This window comes from Amblyraja radiata, chromosome 10, assembly GCF_010909765.2.
Source record: "Amblyraja radiata isolate CabotCenter1 chromosome 10, sAmbRad1.1.pri, whole genome shotgun sequence".
Classification (NCBI taxonomy): Eukaryota; Metazoa; Chordata; class Chondrichthyes; order Rajiformes; family Rajidae; genus Amblyraja; species Amblyraja radiata.
Window position 1 is genome coordinate 8,488,442 of NC_045965.1, and position 17,645 is coordinate 8,506,086.

The window sequence follows — 17,645 nt, forward strand, 5'->3', positions numbered from 1 at the left end:
TTTAAATCTCTTGAAGCTCTCAAATTAAATCCCATGAAGAGACTCATGTCTGAAATCCATCGTGAATTTAAATATGTGCAGTTAGCACAGATGAAAGTGAGTTAGCTACCGTTTGAATTTTTTTGACTATCAGTTATGCCGCTTATAAAATCATGTCTCTCAGTCCGTCACAACTGACAGAAGATAGACTGTATTGGAACTGCAGTAAATTAGGCCTTCATTTAAGCAATGTAACATGCCACACTGCATAAACTGCTGCACTGGGTTACAGAGTGTATTGTCTTTGAGTTAAAGCTCAAAAGATGATCATTGTTAGTAGGAGTTATTGTCTGAGTTAACATGGAACTCAATTAAAAGCTATGGGATCAACGCAGTATTCGAGACTCTCCATCTCAAAATCCTAAAGGGCCTGTCCCACGAGCATGCGACTCCATGCGGCAAGCGTGACCAAACCGGAAGTGGGGGCTGCACGGAGGTCGAGTGAGTGACGTGAAGTTCGAGCGAAGTCCGCAGGAAGTTTGCGCGTGACATACGGCGCCAAGACGCTGCGTACGGCGTGAAGACGCTGCGCACGCCCGTCAAGGCGGTGCGTATGGTGTCGAGGCGGCTGCGGGTCGGCAGGCCGTTGCCGTGCGGAATTTTTGAACATGGTCAGTTTTTCAGAACCCCGTGCAATGTCGGAACCAGCTCCGCACAACTCCATACGGCTACGGCGATTGAAGTGGGACCAGCCCCGCGAGGCCGTACGGATCAAGCGACCACGTTAGGTCGCGCTTGCCGCATGGAGTCGCATGCTCGTGGGACAGGCCCTTAAAGCAATTGCCTGCTTATCTGGTTTAAAAACTGTAAAAGGAAGATAACATATAATGAAACAAGTTTTTAACAGTTTGAATAAATCTACAATTAAAACGCATTTGCCGAATTTGCTTTCTACTGATGCGACATACATGTGTGGTGATTCAGACACAAAAAGCTGGAGTAACTCAGCGGGTCAAGCAGCATCTGTGGAGAAAAGGAATAGGTGACATTTTGGGTAGGAATCCTTCTTCAGACTGGAGAAGCCACCTCAATCTGAAGATGGGTTCCAACCTGAAACATCACCTATACGTTTCCTCCAGAGATGCTGCCTGACCCGCAGTTACTCCAGCATTTTGTGTCTTTGGTATCAATCAGCATCATTCATCTGTGGTGTACGGGTATCTTCAAGAACTTCAAAGATATTGCTTTTGAGCAGTTATTTAAAACGTGAATTGGACGCAAGAAATGGAAGAGAATGCTATCACAACGCAATTTCTCAATATCTTCTTTAAACCATCTGCCCTTATCTTGAAGTAAGATCAGATTGACAATAAGTGTGATATGTGATTTCCTCTGAAGGTTTTTTGACGTGACAAATATATTTTCAACAACCTGTGTGGATAAACACATTTCCCTGGGCTAACTAATTTGCTCTTTAATTTCTCTCCCCCTTTGGTCCAGCTCCTCCCATTGGTATTCCTGAATAGGAAGTCATCAACTTGCTTCGGAGATGATTTTCATCGTCCTGCCTTCCCTTCTTTAGGGTTTGCTTGTTCACTGTTGGGATTCTGTGAAGCCGATAGTTACATTTCTTTCTAAGTTCACTCAAGACTTGATGTCCATTCAAGTCTTTATGAACGATAATGGCACCAGTTACAACCTTGAGTCACAAGGAACTGCAGATGTTGGTTTCCAAAATAGACAGACAATAGGAGTAACATAGCGGGTCAAGCAGCATCTCTGGAGAACGTGGATAGGCAACGTTCTTCAGTTAGAAGGATCCCATCCCAAAGTGTCACCTATCCATGTTCCCGTGAGATGCCGCCTGACCTTCTGAGTTCCTCCGGCACTTGGTGTCAGTTACCACTGTGTATGGTTCCTGTCCCATGCAGCAACTTATGAAAACTGAACCGGGTAATACTTTTCATTGCATTTTGCTGGGAAAAACAATATTTTGCTCAAAGTCAACAAGACTAAGGAACTGATGGTTGACTTCAGAAAGGGGAAGTCAGAGGGACCGTGTGTCAGTTTTCATTGGTGAGTTGGCAGAGAAGAGAACATCTTCAAACTCTTGTGTGTAGATATCTTTGATGACCTGTCCTGAGCCCAGCACCTAGATATAGTCATGTAGAAGATGTGCCAGGGCCTCTACTGTCTTAGAATGTTAAAGAGTTTTGACATGTCACCAAACACCCTAATAAACTTCTACGGACATTCTGTGGAAAGAATCCTGACAGATTACACCATGTCCGAGCATGGCAGATTCCAATGCACAAGAACACAAGAGTCTGCAGAGAGTGGTGGCCTCAGCCCAGTCCATCACGGGCAACAGTCCTCCCCACCATAGCCTCAAGAAGGCGGCATCTATCACCAAGGATCCCCACCATCTGGGTCGTGCCCTCTTCCCACTGCTGCCATCAGGGAGGAGGTACGGAAGCTTGACGTCCCTCACCACCAGGTTCAGGAACAGCCATCAGGTTCTCGAACCGACCCGCACAACCCTAATCCTACCTCAGCAAAGGAACACCATAGACCACAATGGACTTGTTTTCTACGTATGTCTTGCTCTTATGTCTTTTTTTAAAATAGAAAACATTTGTGTAATTGGTGTATAATTGATGACGTGTGCGTTTCTCTGAGCCTGTGTCTGTGATGCTGCTGCAAGCAAGATTTCCATTGTAGCTGTACCACACCATACTTGTGCAGATCAACATAGACTCAACTTGATTGGTTTCTGTGGGGGAACGTCCCACCCCAAGGGAGATTCTGCTGTTGGAGCAAATACCACTGGATGACCTGTGGATGCTTGCAGCCTTGTGATTGGGTTCATTGCAATCGTGAAGCCGAGTGATGAAGAACTGTGAATGAGTCATGGTTTTGAGCAGCATCAGGCACAGCTTGAAACCTACTGACATTTGTCACGATACATTGCTCAATTCATATATAACATAGAACAGTAGAGCACAGGACTATGTCTGTGCCGAACATGATACTGAGACCAAATCGTATCTGCCTGCACATAATCCATATCCCTCCATTCCTTGCTATATTTAAGAGGGAGTTAGATGTGGCCCTTGTGGCTAAAGGGATCAGGGGGTATGGAGAGAAGGCAGGTACAGGATACTGAGTTGGATGATCAGCCATGATCATATTGAATGGCGGTGCAGGCTCGAAGGGCCGAATGGCCTACTCCTGCACCTATTATCTATGTTTCTATGTATCCATGTGCCTATACAAATGTCACTTAAACACCACCAAGGTATCTTCCTCCAGAACCACCCCTGACAGCACGTTCCAGGCACTTGCTACTCTGTGAAAAAAAAACCTGTTCGGCACATCTCCTTTACACTTTACCCCTCTCAACTAATGATATTTCAATCCTGGGGAAAGGGTTCTGACTGTCCACCCTATCAATGATCTTTGTAGAAGATAAGGAACGGGTTTATTGTTACAAAATGCTTCTCACCCTGTGATGCTAATTTTTCTTCCACTTGACTGGACATCGAGGTGCATGTGTAAATTGGGTCAGGCGCAGAGAAAGGGCTTCTCCAGGGACTACTTTACAAAGTGCGTTTGCTGTGTTCGAACCCGTTGTGCTCAGATGGTTGCTTCACAGGCTGACTGCATCTGCTGCCAAAGCAACGTGGACCAAAGCCAAGTGTGCTTATTCCCCCGACGTCTTCGGTGTCTGGGTTAGCCTCGGAGATGGTGGGCACGTGGGCACTGGTGCCACACTTGGAAGCTGTCCACACTTTGTGCATATAGCATCCAATTTACTGTTACTTGGGTTCTAAGCACCAGGATCCCCCACAGTGAGGTCCACACCTGATCTTAGTGCCTTGTTGTCGTGGAAACGCATCTCACATGTGGTCCAAATAACAGAACTCGCAGAGTTGCCAAGGCTTTGTGCCAGTTAACTTTTGACTTCTGAATAGTTTGTCTTAGCTCGAACAGCGATTATTATAAGAAGCAATCCCTGGTCTGGCCGAGGAATCTTCCATCCTTTTTTGTAATAAGAAGGAAGAGAAAATACCAGTTAATACCAAAGATAGACACAGAGTGCTGGAGCAACTCAGCGGGTCAGGCAGCATCTCTGGAGGACATGGATAGTGGATGTTTCGGGTCAGGACTGAATGAGGAAGAAGGGTCCAGATACGAAACACATCTCTTTCAAGAGAGTTAGATTTAGCTCTTAGGGCTAAAGGGATCAAGGGATATTGGGGGAAAAAGCAGGAACGGGGTACTGATTTTAGATGATCAGCCATGATCATATTGAATGGCGGTGCTGGCTGGAAGGGCGGAATGGCCTACTCCTGCACATATTTTTCCATGTTTCTATGTAACCTATTCATGTTCTCCAGCGATGCCGTCTGACCTGCTGAGTTACTCCAGCGCTTGAGTCCAACTTTTTTTCCTTTATTGATGGAACAGCCATTTCAGGTGGTGGTGGGTGTATTGAATGAGCAGCCCGAGGAGGTAGTTGAGGCAAGTACTATAACAACATTTAAAAGACACCTGGACAGGTACATGAATAGGAAAGATTTGGAGGGATATGGACTAAATGTGGGCAGGCGTGGGCAGAAGCTTAAACAGGGCTTCTTGGCCGGCATGGATGAGTGGGCCGAAGTGCCTGTTTCCGTTCTGCAGGACTCTGCAGGTGTTTTCCTCCAGCGGCAGCAGAACCGGCTGATGTGGATTTTGATGGGAAAGTTACCTTTGTGCCCTGTTGGTGTATTTGACGGTTATTGTCCAGATTATTTGTCATTGGTTCAACTCCATTCATCAGCAAAAACGTAATATGTTTGTAGGGCTGATTCCCAGAATCAGACCGAGTCCTTGCTGTCAAGGGGGATGTGGCAAGGTCCAAGCCCCCTTGTGTGCCTTTACAATCTAAATTGCAGCTTCTCCTTTAATGGTGGGACATCTAGTGAAAGGACGTTATGGAATTTATGGAGGAGACAAGAGTATCTACTTGCCCAACAGGAGACACAAGAAAGCGTAGATGCTGGAATCTTGAATAAAACACAAAGTGCTGGAGGAACAAGGTGGCACAGTGGCACAGAAGTCAGTAGAGTCGCTGCCATATGGTGCCAGAGACCGGGTTCAATCCTGACTACGGATGCTGCCTGTTTAGAGTTTGCTCATTCTCCCTGCGACCACGTGGGTTTTCTCCTGGTGCTCCGGATTGCTCCCACACTCCAAAGACGTTCAGGTTTGTAGATTCATTAGTTGTGATAAAAATTTGTGATTTGTGCCTAGTGCGAAGGACAGTGCTAGTGTAGTGACATCGCTGGTCGGCACAGACTTGGGGGGCCAAGGGCCTGTTTCTGCACTGTATCTCCAAAGTCTAAAGTACAGCACTAAAACAGGCTCTTTGGCCCATAATGTCTGTGCCAAACATGATGCCAAGACCAACTCTTATCTGCCTGTTCATGATCTTTAACCCTCCATCCCCTGCAAATCCATGTGCCTGTCCAAAAGCCTCTTAAATGCCACTGTTATACCTGCCTCCACCACCACCCTCGGCAGTGTGTTCCAGGCATCCACCAGCCTATGTGTAAAAAAAACTTGCCCCACACATCTCAGTGCCCCTCTTAAACTGTGCCTCTCTCACCTTAAAGCTGTGCCCTCGAGTCTTTGACACTTCCGCCCTGGAGAAAAGGCTCTGACTATTTATTCAATCGATGACTCTCATCATTTTATATACTTCTCCCATCAACTTCAGGGAAAACAATCCTTCTGTCTGACTCCCTGCATCTAATACTCCCCGAATCCAGGCATCATTCTGGTAAAATTCATGGAAAACAAGGATGGGACCTCCTTAAAGGGCCTGTCCCAATTAGGCAATTTTTTAGACGACTAGGCTGTCGTCACATGGTCGCCGGGGTGTCGCCTGTATAATAATAATAATAATAATAAATTTTATTTATGGGCGCCTTTCAAGACTCTCAAGGACACCTTACAAAATTTAGTAAACAGAATACAAAACATGTAAGCGGAATGAAACAAAACAAAAAATAACGACAAAAAAAAAAATAAAATATAGTAAAGACGTCAACAATACACAATTCAAAGACACAATTCAAAGACACAATTCAAAGACACAATTCAAAGAGAGAGCAGTGGCAGCTAAACGCGCCAGCGTTCACTCTCCCTTCCGGCAGCCATCTTGGAAACGGAACAATAAGGATCTTTAACATAGAAACAACCCCCACAATGGTTACCATTATGGGGGAAGGCACAGTGTCCAGTCCCCATCCCCAGTTCACCCATAGTCAGGCCAATTGAGGCCTCCACAGTTGCCTCTACGGAAGCCCGATGTTCCAGGCCGTTCTCGCCAGGAGATGGTGCTCCGGCATCGGGAGAGTCCTCTCAGCGGCTAGGGACACCTGGAACGGCCGCTTCCTTACCGGAGACGGCGGCTTCCGAAGCCGACAAGGCCGCGACAGTTGAAGCTCCACCACTGGCGATCTCATCGAGAGATCCCAGGCTCCAGATGTTGAAGTCAGCGCCACCGCCCGGAGTTGTCCGCTCCGCAGACCCGCAGCTCCGCGATGTTTTTATCGGCGGTCTTCAGCTCATCGGAGCTCCAGCGCGGCGACCCAGGCAAGGCATCGCCCGCTCCGCTCCGCGATAGCGCTCCAGCGTTGTGCCGCCGCCGAAGCCGAGGTGCTGGGCGGTCCCCTCCGGAAAACGCCGCTCCAGGCCCGCTGGTAGGCCGCGAGGACGGGTCGACGGTGCAGCCCGGAGAAAAGCTGCCTCTCCGACCAGGTAGGGACCTAGAAAGTAGTTTCCCCATTCCCTCCCCCCTCCCCCCACATAAAAAAGTCTAGACCTCCTAAAAACAAACACTGAAACTCACTAAAAATTCAAGAAAAGAGTGAAAAGGACGGACAGCTGCTAGTTAGCAGCCGTGCCCCAAGATAGCGCCCCCTTCCAACTTGTATGGTCGTGAGTAGTCTCTTCAGTCGCCCAAAGAGTCATAGCGTTTTTCTGGTCGCCGCTGGATTTTGAAATGTTCAAACATTTTCGGCGACAGTGTTCTTCACACTAATGAGCGTAGCTTGACTTCTCCTGACGTAGGTGCTGTCGTAGTTTGTCGCCAGGATGACGTAGGTTGTCGCCAGCGCTGACTTTGGTGAATTCCATTGGCGACTACCTACATCAACCTACGTCAACCAGCGACAGGTACCGGCGACTGAATTGTCTTAAGTTGTCCTCAGTTATCGCCGACAGGGTCGTAACTTGTCGCGGGCGGACGTAGGTTGTCAAAGGTGTGGTCATAGGTGGACGTCCTAATGGGTCGCTGGTTGTTGGTAGCTTGCCCTAGTTTGACATTGACTAGGTGGTAGGTTGTTGTAGACATTGTTCGTAGACATTGTTGTAGTGGGGGTCCAGTCACCTGTATTTCGGTGACCTGCTACGACTGTGACAGTTGCCGGCAGTCACCGAAACAATCGCCTAAGTGGGATAGGCCCATTAGAAGATTTTGGAATTGCAAGGACTATATAAATTCAGTGCAATGTCCAACCAACAGTCAGGCGAGGCAGGCCCTCAATATCTGCTGGACGTCCGTGAAATGTGATTTCTCCATGTCGTTTTGGAGGCCCTGCATAGGCATTAGTTGATGTTTTCTTGTCCACTGAGAAAACCTATCTGGAGCCAAAACATAACCTGATGTTTGTTATGTATTGGAAGGAACTGCTGATGCTGGGTTAAGGGCCTGTCCCACTTTCAAGACCTAATTCATGACCTCTGCCGAGTTTGCCCTTGACTCATACTCGCAGCATGGTCATCACGAGGTCATAGGAGGTCGTAGGCAGGTCGTGATGCTAGTCGTAGGTACTCGTGGCATCAAGTAGGTCGGGGCGTTTTTTCAACATGATGAAAAATGCCCAAGAGTAAAAAAAGGTTGTGAATTAGGTCGTGAAAGTGGGACAGGCCCTTTACACCGATGATAGACACAGAATGCTGGAGTAACTCAGCAGGACAGGCAGCATCTCTGGAGAGAAGGGACAGTGTGAAGAAGGGTTTTGACCCAAAACATCACCCATTCCTTCTCTCCAGAGATGCTGCCTGTCCTGCTGAGTTACTCCAACACTTTGTGTCTATCCTGATGTTTGTTGGTTCCTTTGATCTGGTATTTTGTTGGTTCACATGCTTGATCAATGGTGTTTTATCATCAATGTCTTATTATTATTAAGGCATAGTGTTTTCCGAGTCATTCGTAACTGTCACCGTATGTCATGTTGTTACTTGTGGGCGGAGCACCAAGGCAAATTCCTTGTATGTGAATTATAAACTTACTTACTTACTTATCCACAGCCAGTTAATATGTTGCCACAGGGACAATATGTTTCTGTTTAATGTCCACACTTTTTCTGTTTTTTTCCTGCGTACATTGCAGTGTGTTTGATCATTCTGCCCAGTTGTCTATGTCCACAGTAGGTATTAATGCTATCTGGTCAACGTTTAGTGCAGCAGCACGCTGGAATGATTGTGTTAATAGTGCTGTGGTAACATTGTTTTCAGTCACAGTCATTTCTGAAAGTAACCCTGCCCTTAATGGTGAAATTAAAAGATCTTAAAGTGATGGAGTGACTCAGCAGGTCAGGCAGCATCTCTGGAGAGCACTGAGAGGTGACGTTTCGGGTTGGAACCCTTCCTCAGTCTGGAGATGGGTCCCAACCTGCAACATGGAAAAGGGGCGTTTTGTTTTGGGACCCTTCTTCAGACGATTGTAGGGAGGGGGAGCAGGGGGCGGGGAAAAGAACACTGGAAGAGATGAGGGGCAAGACAAAACCTGGCAGGTAATAGATGAGGGGAGGGAGGGAGGCGACATTTGAAACGGACAACATTTAACCCACTAAATTACCTGTGTTTAAAAATATCTGTTAAAACTGCGGTAAAATTGAGGGAAGGTTAAAAATTGATTCTTGGGGGTTTTTTCTCCACTGATAAAACACTGCTGCCAATAAATATCAAATATGCAACATTTATATTTCCAGTTATTTTGTTTTAATAATGCTGCACACAACTTTCAAAGAGCATGTCTTTGTTTGTGTTTCACACTGATCAATTGATGGTAAATCTGGTATTGATGATGGTATTACTGATTGTCAATTTGGTTGAATTTTGTTTCGTGTGGAACAAAAGCGACTCCCGACGAAAGTTCTAATAATTATTGTAAATAATCGATTCTGCCAAAAAGAGATCGTGCAACAAAAATCTTCTGAACACATTCAGATATAAAAACTGAAAATTTCAGGCTCTTCTTCCACAAAAGATGTTTAACATATTAACCAGACACTGGTAAAAATGGAAAGACACAAATTGCTGGAGTAACGCAGTTGACCCGCTGAGTTACTCCTGGATTTTGTGTCTTGCTTTGAATACCTTTTTACTACTCGTTAAAATAGATTCTGTGATATTTAGATTTTGTACTATTTAAAAATGTTTCCAAGCAATTGGCTCTGTGACTTTACAGAGCAAAGCTCATCATTAAATATACTACATGGCTAGATGTTCTGTATTGTGTTATTTTTGCCAAGGCCATTCACAATACAGTGGTTATAACTAGAGTGGTATCTGAGCACCACTCTTTATAGGTTTGTATTATCCAGTGTTTCATTGAGTCAGGGTGCAGGCAAGTGCCTTTTAATTAGGATGAGATCTGGCTGAGGAACTGGTGCTTTGCCTCATTGATTGATGTAAGTAACCTCATCCATACTATCTTGGGACTTGAAATTGTCAGCTGACTTGGTCAGTCCCATAAGTGCTGCAAACAATTTTTGTCTGAATTGTTTTTTGAGTCTATAGACCTGCTGGTTGCATGAATTTAAAAGAGCATTGAATTTTTTTTAAATGCCACCTTCCCTTGGGAGTTGTCTGAGACATTTGGAAAGCGTGTGGAGAGACTGGGTTCTATTCCGAAGAGAGAAAAAAGGAACTTGATTTTATTTGAATCTTTTTACTAGATTTAGTGGAACTAGAATTTAAGCCAGTACGATTTCCTAAAATAGTTTATTTTGCAAGTATGAACATCAATAGAAGACTTGTTTGTGCTGTATTATTATTATGCTTTGTTCATTTAAGACTAATATGTCCAAATGATTTATTTTGCATATGCCCAATTTTTCCTTTGAAATGGTAAATTAAGTTGGAAATTTTACAAATTACTCCAGTATTACTGTGTGTAAGAATTAAATCTACGAGTAATTTTTGGTTTGGAGATGCACAGTGAAAGATAAAACAAACTTTGTATCAACCTTATGATTAAGTGGGAACTGAATAGAAATAATCAAGTGTATTTATATGGTGTAAAATGTGACCTTGCATTTATAAATCAGATTAGAAACCTATATCGATTGACATATGTATTAAACCAGTGTAATGTAATTGCTTTCAAAGCGGAAAGAAAGGCTGAAATTTAAGGTTGTGTAGGATAACAGTTGTATTTGTTGGGAATTTGTAGTCCCAACACCTAAATCAACTGCTTTGGCGACAAGAACAAGTACTATTCACTCAGCCATTCTTTTAATTCTAAGTGTAAAGATTAAAATTAGTTGAGCATTCTGTCTTCCTTGTCAGCACAGATCAATGGCTCACACTTAGCTCCTTTTGTACACAGGCCAGGATTTAAATAAAAGAGCTGCCAGCATCCTTAGCAATGCAAAACTTCACCTTAAAACAGTTTGGAAGCCCCTCTGTTTACCTGCAAAGCTAGATTTTACTGCCATGCTGGTCGAAAATGTGAACAAATGGAAATTCCATTCCAAATTTCCGCAGTTTTACTGGGAGATTTAAAAACCGAGGTGTTATTTAAGCGATTGTAAACAAATTGGTGCTGCTATTAACGGTATAATATTCCACCGTTGTTCCATGTTTTTTTATAAGATGCACAAAAAATTAGATTTAGTATCACTTTGCAGAGGGAATGCTGGTTTTAAGCAAGTGACATATATACTTGCTTAATATATATATTCGTTAAACCCCACAGACGATTCGAGCAGTTTTTAATTTAGTTTAGTTTATTGTCACGTGTACCGAGGTACAGTGAAAAGCTTTTGTTGCGTGCTAACGAGTCAGCGGAAAGACGATACATGATTACAGTCGAGCTGTCCACACAGTACAGATACATGATAAAGGAAATAACGTTTAGTGCTGGATAAAGTCAAGTAAAGTCCGATTAAAGGCAGTCTGGGGATCTCCAATGAGGCAGGGAATTTTGAATTTGCATTATTACTGCTATCCTTTAGTACTTTTTTTATCCCCCCCCCCCCCCTCCGCCACCCTCAATTTCCATTGTAAGCACATGTTACATGTTGACTGTAAACTGAGGGCTAGTCTGCAATGCGTGTATCCACAGAACTGGCTTACCCATATGGTGCTGTGCTGCTTGTAAAATCCATATGGTCCCATGGAAAGGGATCCCAGTGGGGATGAGAGGGGGTGTTAATGCCCTCTAGGCCAAACTATTCCCTCCTGGTTCCCCTCGACCATTGTCAGTACATCCTGGTGAAGCATAAATTTGATTCTTGTTAATAATCAATGAAGTTCAGTGTGGTTGATTATTTCAATACAGCCTGTGCATGGTTTGAATTCAGAAAGTAATTCTCTGACCTTTTCTTTGTGGTGCTTTACAGTAGTGATTTGACCCAAGTTCCCGCATGAGTCTGACAATTTGATTATCATTCACAGGAAGTTCTACAGACTGTGCCGAAGTTTTGCTTTCCCTTTGATGTCGAAAGGTACAGTATTGCACGATAAACCAATCGCCTTACATGTTCCCCTCTGCCTTGTTTTGTCTAGTTTAGGTTTTGGAGATTCAGCACGGAAACAGGTCCGCAGTGTCTGCGCTGACCAGCGATCGCTGCACACCAATGCTATCCTACACACACAAGGGACAAAGTACAATTATATCGAAGCCATTTAACCTACAAACCTGTACATCTTTGGAGTGTGGGAGGAAACCAGAGCCCCCGGAGTAAACTCACGTGGTCACAGGGAGGACATACAAACTCCGTACAGATAGCACCCAGAGTCAGGATCGAACCCGGGTCTCTGGCTCTGTATGGCAGCAAATCTACCGCTGTGTCAAAATCTTTCAAAAAGAAAATCTTCCTGAAATTCTCAGTGCGGACAAATCCCCAATTTTTGAAAACCTGTGTTGGTGTTGCAGCTTGTTAACTAGCTATTTAAAACAACATCTTTTATTTGGAAATCTCTTATGTGGAGGTAAAAAAGTGTTGGTGATTTATTTTTTTATTCAGTGATAGGATTTGAAAGGCTAATCCCCACGTTTGAGGGTTTTAACTGGCGACATCCACTTAAGTCTTCGCACTTGAGTGATCTACCTTATTGTGAATATTTGTGTAAGCCTTTAAGAAAGGGCTAAGTGCGGCTGGTTGAAGGTTTACAAGGTGCATTTAAAACCCGCCTGCTTTGCTGCCATCCAGTGGTCTATGTGGTGACACAATTTGGTTTTCAAAGAAAACCATCAGCCCCATCAAATGCTAACTGTGAAGATATTAGTTCAACATTAAATGCAGCTGCAGCTCTTTAATTAATGTATTTTTACCCAGAGCAACTTCCAACCTCAGCCTTATTTATTCCATGTGCATTCTTCAATATGCTTCCCTGACTCAGCAAAGGACCAAGCCGGTTAGCTCCAGGCAGCTCAGTGTGAATGCAATGATCTGTGACCTGTCTCTATGATCCTGTCTGTTCTCCAAGTCCCTCAATATCTTCTTGATGTCAAAGGCTAAGGTGAAAATTCAGAGTTAGTGTAGCACCAATAGTCATTTCAATTTGAAAATCTAATTCTGCCTTTGGGACCATCTCTCTTATACGCAACAAGCGAAACTAATATCACTTTCTGTAGGAAGAAACTGCAGATGCTGGTTTAAACCGAAGATGGACACAAAATGCTGGAGTAACTCAGCGGGACAGGCAGAGAAGGAATGTTGACGTTTCGGGTCGAGACCCTTCTTCAGACTGATGTCAGGGGAGAGGGAGGTACATAGATAAGGAAGCGTAAGGTGTTAAAACTGGGCAAAGGGAATGGAGATCAAGGAACATGTAGAATAGATCATTGGTAGCTGGGAGAAGTTAACAACAAAGCAAACAGATACAATATAGTCGGAGACAGTAAAACTGGGAAGAATGGAGATAGAGGGAAAGCAAGGGTTACTTGTAGTTAGAGAGGTCAATATTCATACCGCTGGGGTGTAAGCTGCCCAAATGAAATATGAGGTGCTGTTCCTCCAATTTGCACTGGGCCTCACTCTGACAATAGAGGAGGCCCAGGACAGAAAGGTCAGTGTGGGAATGGGAGTGGGTTAAAGTGTTTCCCAAGTGAAATATGAGGTGTTTTTCTCTACCCCATAATATTCCCAAGAGTTCAATCAAATCACCCCTCGTACTCAGAAAGCGCCAGGAACACAATCTTTATTATTTTCTGTACCTGCCCCTGATGTTAAGGATCCATGTCCATTGACACCTAAATTTAATTGAACTTCCACCACTTCAAGCTTTTTATCATTTTGAACCACCAGCTATAATGAGAGGTAAATCTTCTCGACACTATCTCCAGTTCGACAACATCCTTCCAATAGCAGGGTGCACAAAACTGAACACAATACTCCAAATGCAGCCTTACCAAAGTCAAATGTAACTGTAATGTAACTTCTATACTCAATACCCTGGCCGTTAAAGGCCAACGTACCAAAAGCCTTCTTTACCTCCTTTTCCCTTGGGTGGAATTTCCCTCTGAATTACTTCCCAACCTTCTGTTCAATTACAGAAGGACTCTGTAATACTTAAACTTAAGTCCATACTTAAACTTTTCTTTAATTGTTTGTGTCCAATGCATGCTTAATGAGGTTAGTTTTCATTAATAACCTGGTTTTATCTTTCTCCACAAAGTGCTGGAGTAACTCAGCGGGTCAGGCAGCATCTGTGGAGAAGATGGATAGGTGACGTTTCACAAGGTATAGGAGTAATTCAGCGGGTCAGGCGGCATCTTGGGCAATGTTTCTGGTCGGGTCACAAAATGTCACCTCTCCATGTTCTCCAGAGATGTTGCCTGATCTGCTGAGTTACTCTGGCACATTGTGTCTCTTTTTGTAAAACAGCATCTTCAGTTCCTTGTGTCTCCTCTTTGTTTTTCTGCAACTTGTTTAATATTTAAGTTAATTGAGTGCTGGTGAAATTGTAATATTTGAAGTGCTTAACCTGTTCACTGCCAAGTTTTGTTCTTCACTTTGGGCCATGACCCGAGTATACTCTGGGGTGGCACTGAACAGGTTAATGAAAGCCTTTGTGCGAATGAAACATAAATAAACCAAAGCAATAGTTAGATCTCAAGCCGGGTGTTGAGTAGCCAGATTGTTGTCTCTGCGTCAATGTCTGCCAGGCCCTGAGCTCCATTTGGTGGAGCATCATCTCAGCTAGGTAAATTCCAAACCAAGATATAAATTTAGTAATTTCACCCAATGCATACAATATTACTGAGGTCCACATTTACAGCTCATTTATTATATTTGTTACAAGTCTTCACTCAAGCAAAAATCAATAGTTGCTCTAAAAATGTAATTGAAAGAGCAAGATAGACACAAAATTCTGGAGTAACTCAGCGGGACAAGCAACATCACTGGAGAGAAAGAATGGGTGATGTTTCGGGTCGACTGTACTGAAGAAGGGTCTCGACCCAAAACATCACCCATTCCTTTTCTCCAGAGATGCTGCCTGTCCCGCTGAGTTACTCTAGCATTTTGTGTCTATTTTAAACCAGCATCTGCAGTTCCTTCATGCACATTGAACGAGCAAGCCCAGGCCCAATAACATTTGCTTCCTTTCCTGTCATTTTTAAAACCTCGGTAAAATTCTTGTACGTGCCAGCTTTCAATCTGCTGTAGTGTGTATGATTAAAGATCAACAATCAACTGTCATAGAGTTTAAAGATTCCGGCCAACTCAATTAATTAACCTTTAAACATTCTACTTCTCAAATTGTCTGCAGTTTTAACATTATTTCTTTCTTCAAAAGCTTTGGGTAACATAATAGTAGTAGCCACACAGTGGCATAGCTGGTAGAGGTGCTGCCTTACAGCCGAGAGACCTGGGTTTGATCCTGACCTTGGGTGCTGTCTGTGTGGAGTTTGCACGTTCTCCCAGTGACCGTTTGGATTTACTCTGGGAGCTCTGGTTTCCTCCCGCATTCCAAAGACGTGCGGGTTTGTGGGTTAATTGGCCTCTGTAAATTGCCCCTAGTGTGTAAGGAGTGGATGAGAAAATGGGATAATATTGAACTAGTGTGAACGTGGGATCAATAGTTGGCGTGGACTCGGTGAGCCGCGTCTGAAGAAGGGTCTCGTCACGAAACGTCATTCATTCCTTCTCTCCAGAGATGCTGCCTGTACCGCTGAGTTACTCCAGCATTTTGTGCCCATCTTCGGTCGGCCGAAGGGCTTGTTTCCTGCTGTATTTCTATAACCAAAAATAAACCGAATACTGCCGTTTAATCTTGCTCAGAAATGGCTTTGCATTACATTTGATCTTTTGTAGTGTAGCTGATGTTCTTGCCAGGAAACATTAATGTTTGTGCGTGACTATTTTCAGGGTCTCACAGAGCCAGGTGGGACAACACTTCACTTTTGTGCTGACCGACATCGAGAGCAGGCAAAGGTTTGGATTCTGTCGTTTGACATCAGGATGTAAAGTCTGCATTTGTATCCTCAGGTTAGTTGGAATGAAAGTGAATTGCATGCATCATGTTTAAGACACTTATTATAGTGACATAGAATCACACAGAGTGGAACCAGGCCCTGCAGCCCAACTTACCCACACTGGCCAACATGCCCCATCTACACTAGTCCCACCTGCCTGAGTTTGGCCCATATCCCTCTAAACCCGTCCTATCTATCTACCTGTCTAAATGTTTCTTAAACATTGCGATAGTGCCTGCCTCAACTACCTTCTCCAGCAGCTCGTTCCATATACCCACCACCCTTTGTGTAAAAAAAGTTACCCCTCAGGTTCCCATTAAATCTTTCCGCCCTCAACTTAAACTTATGTCCTCTGGTTCTCGATTCTCGAATCCTACAGATTCCCCTACCCTGGGCAACAAAGTAAAGCCAATGCAGTTGAATTGAAGTCTCCACCATTCACGCTTAGCAGTAGAAGTTCTTGCTACCCCTGAACCTATTCCCACCGCAGATGCTGCCTGACCTGCTGAGTTTATTTTAGTTTAGTTTAGAGATACAACATGGAAACAGGCCCTTCGGCCCACTTCGCCCACTCCGACCACCATGCACTAGTTCTATCCCACTTATTAGGGACAATTTATAGAAGCCAATTAACCCACAAACCCGCACGTCTGGAATGTGGGCGGAGACCAGAGCACCTGGAGCAAACCCACAAGATCACAGGGAGATTGTACAAACTCCACACAGACAGCACCCGGGGTCAGGATCGAACCTGGTGGTGTGAGGCAGCCACTCTGCCACTGTGCCACTCACTAGTTCCTCCAGCACTTTGTGTCTTGCTCATGATTCCAGCATCTGCATTTTCTTGTGTGTCCACCGTTCTTGTTTCTACGGTTATTATGTTTTTGATTATTTGCTATGTCCAGTCATGTTGAATATTTCTGAGATATTTTGAACGATGTTCTGTACAACAATTATCCCCAGACCACAAGAGATGCCAAAGGTAGGGTCGCTTCCTAGCTGCCAATTCCATCTGTAGGTGCAACAAAAGGTACAACTAAACACAGATACTTCCTAGTTTGCAGGTGTTTTTTGGAAGCCTCCAGCTTCTAAGAAATTAATGTTGAGAAATTTCTCATTCATTGAAGTTCGGGGCTGACGGATCCTTCATTATCTGCACATGGGAGTAGGGGCACATTTTTACCTTGGGCTCCAATGTTCAGTCCTGCTGCTATGTTTTAAATCCCAAAGGAGCAGAGTTGTCACCTTTGCGATCGCTGATCAGAGCACCGCATTAATAGCTGGTTTTGATTAGTGTTTACGACGTTTTGTACTGAGTGATGTTTTCAATTTTAATGCAGGAAGAAGGTAATTTATGCTTTTATCATTGACAAAGGCTATCAATAATTTCCTCTGCCTTTGCTTTGAAAATAACTCTGCATGGTTCTTCCTTAGAATCATATTCATTATAAAACGTTGCCTTTTTTTTAACCATTTCTGTTATCTACTTCCACATGACCATTTAATTTAAGACTTTGTATTTTACAAACTTTGTGTCAGAATAGACTTTTTCTTGTGCAAAAGATCTTAAGTAACAACAGTGTCAGTACAAAACAAAAATCCACATTCAGGATATTTGGTCTACTCTAATTAAAAAATTCAAGGTTTTTCTTTATCTATGGTGTATTATCACATGGTGTCCCAAAGTTTGTTTCCTTAAATATTTTGCTGCCGTAAGTACCTCAGATAAATCTGCACAATTCCGCCTAATGTTAATAGAATGTGAATATTATATTGGCTGTTTTAGTCTGAATTTAATATATGCAATTTACCCCAGCCCACTTTTTTTTTTACCTACTAAATTGAAAGAGATACATTGCATGGCCAATGGTTGTACAAATCCTTTTACCAAGGGACTTGC

The 17,645-nt window shown here is 43.8% G+C and overlaps 1 protein-coding gene across 2 annotated transcripts in view; it reads left to right on the forward strand.

The window, feature by feature from the left end:
- Positions 1-17,645, forward strand: part of dennd1b (DENN domain containing 1B) — a 280,956-nt gene that overhangs the window by 117,815 nt on the left and 145,496 nt on the right. For both annotated transcript variants that reach the window (XM_033027984.1, XM_033027985.1), the window contains exons 4-5: positions 11,719-11,768; positions 15,639-15,758. In XM_033027984.1, the coding sequence (XP_032883875.1) occupies positions 11,719-11,768; positions 15,639-15,758 (170 nt within the window). The remainder of the gene's footprint in view (positions 1-11,718; positions 11,769-15,638; positions 15,759-17,645) is intronic.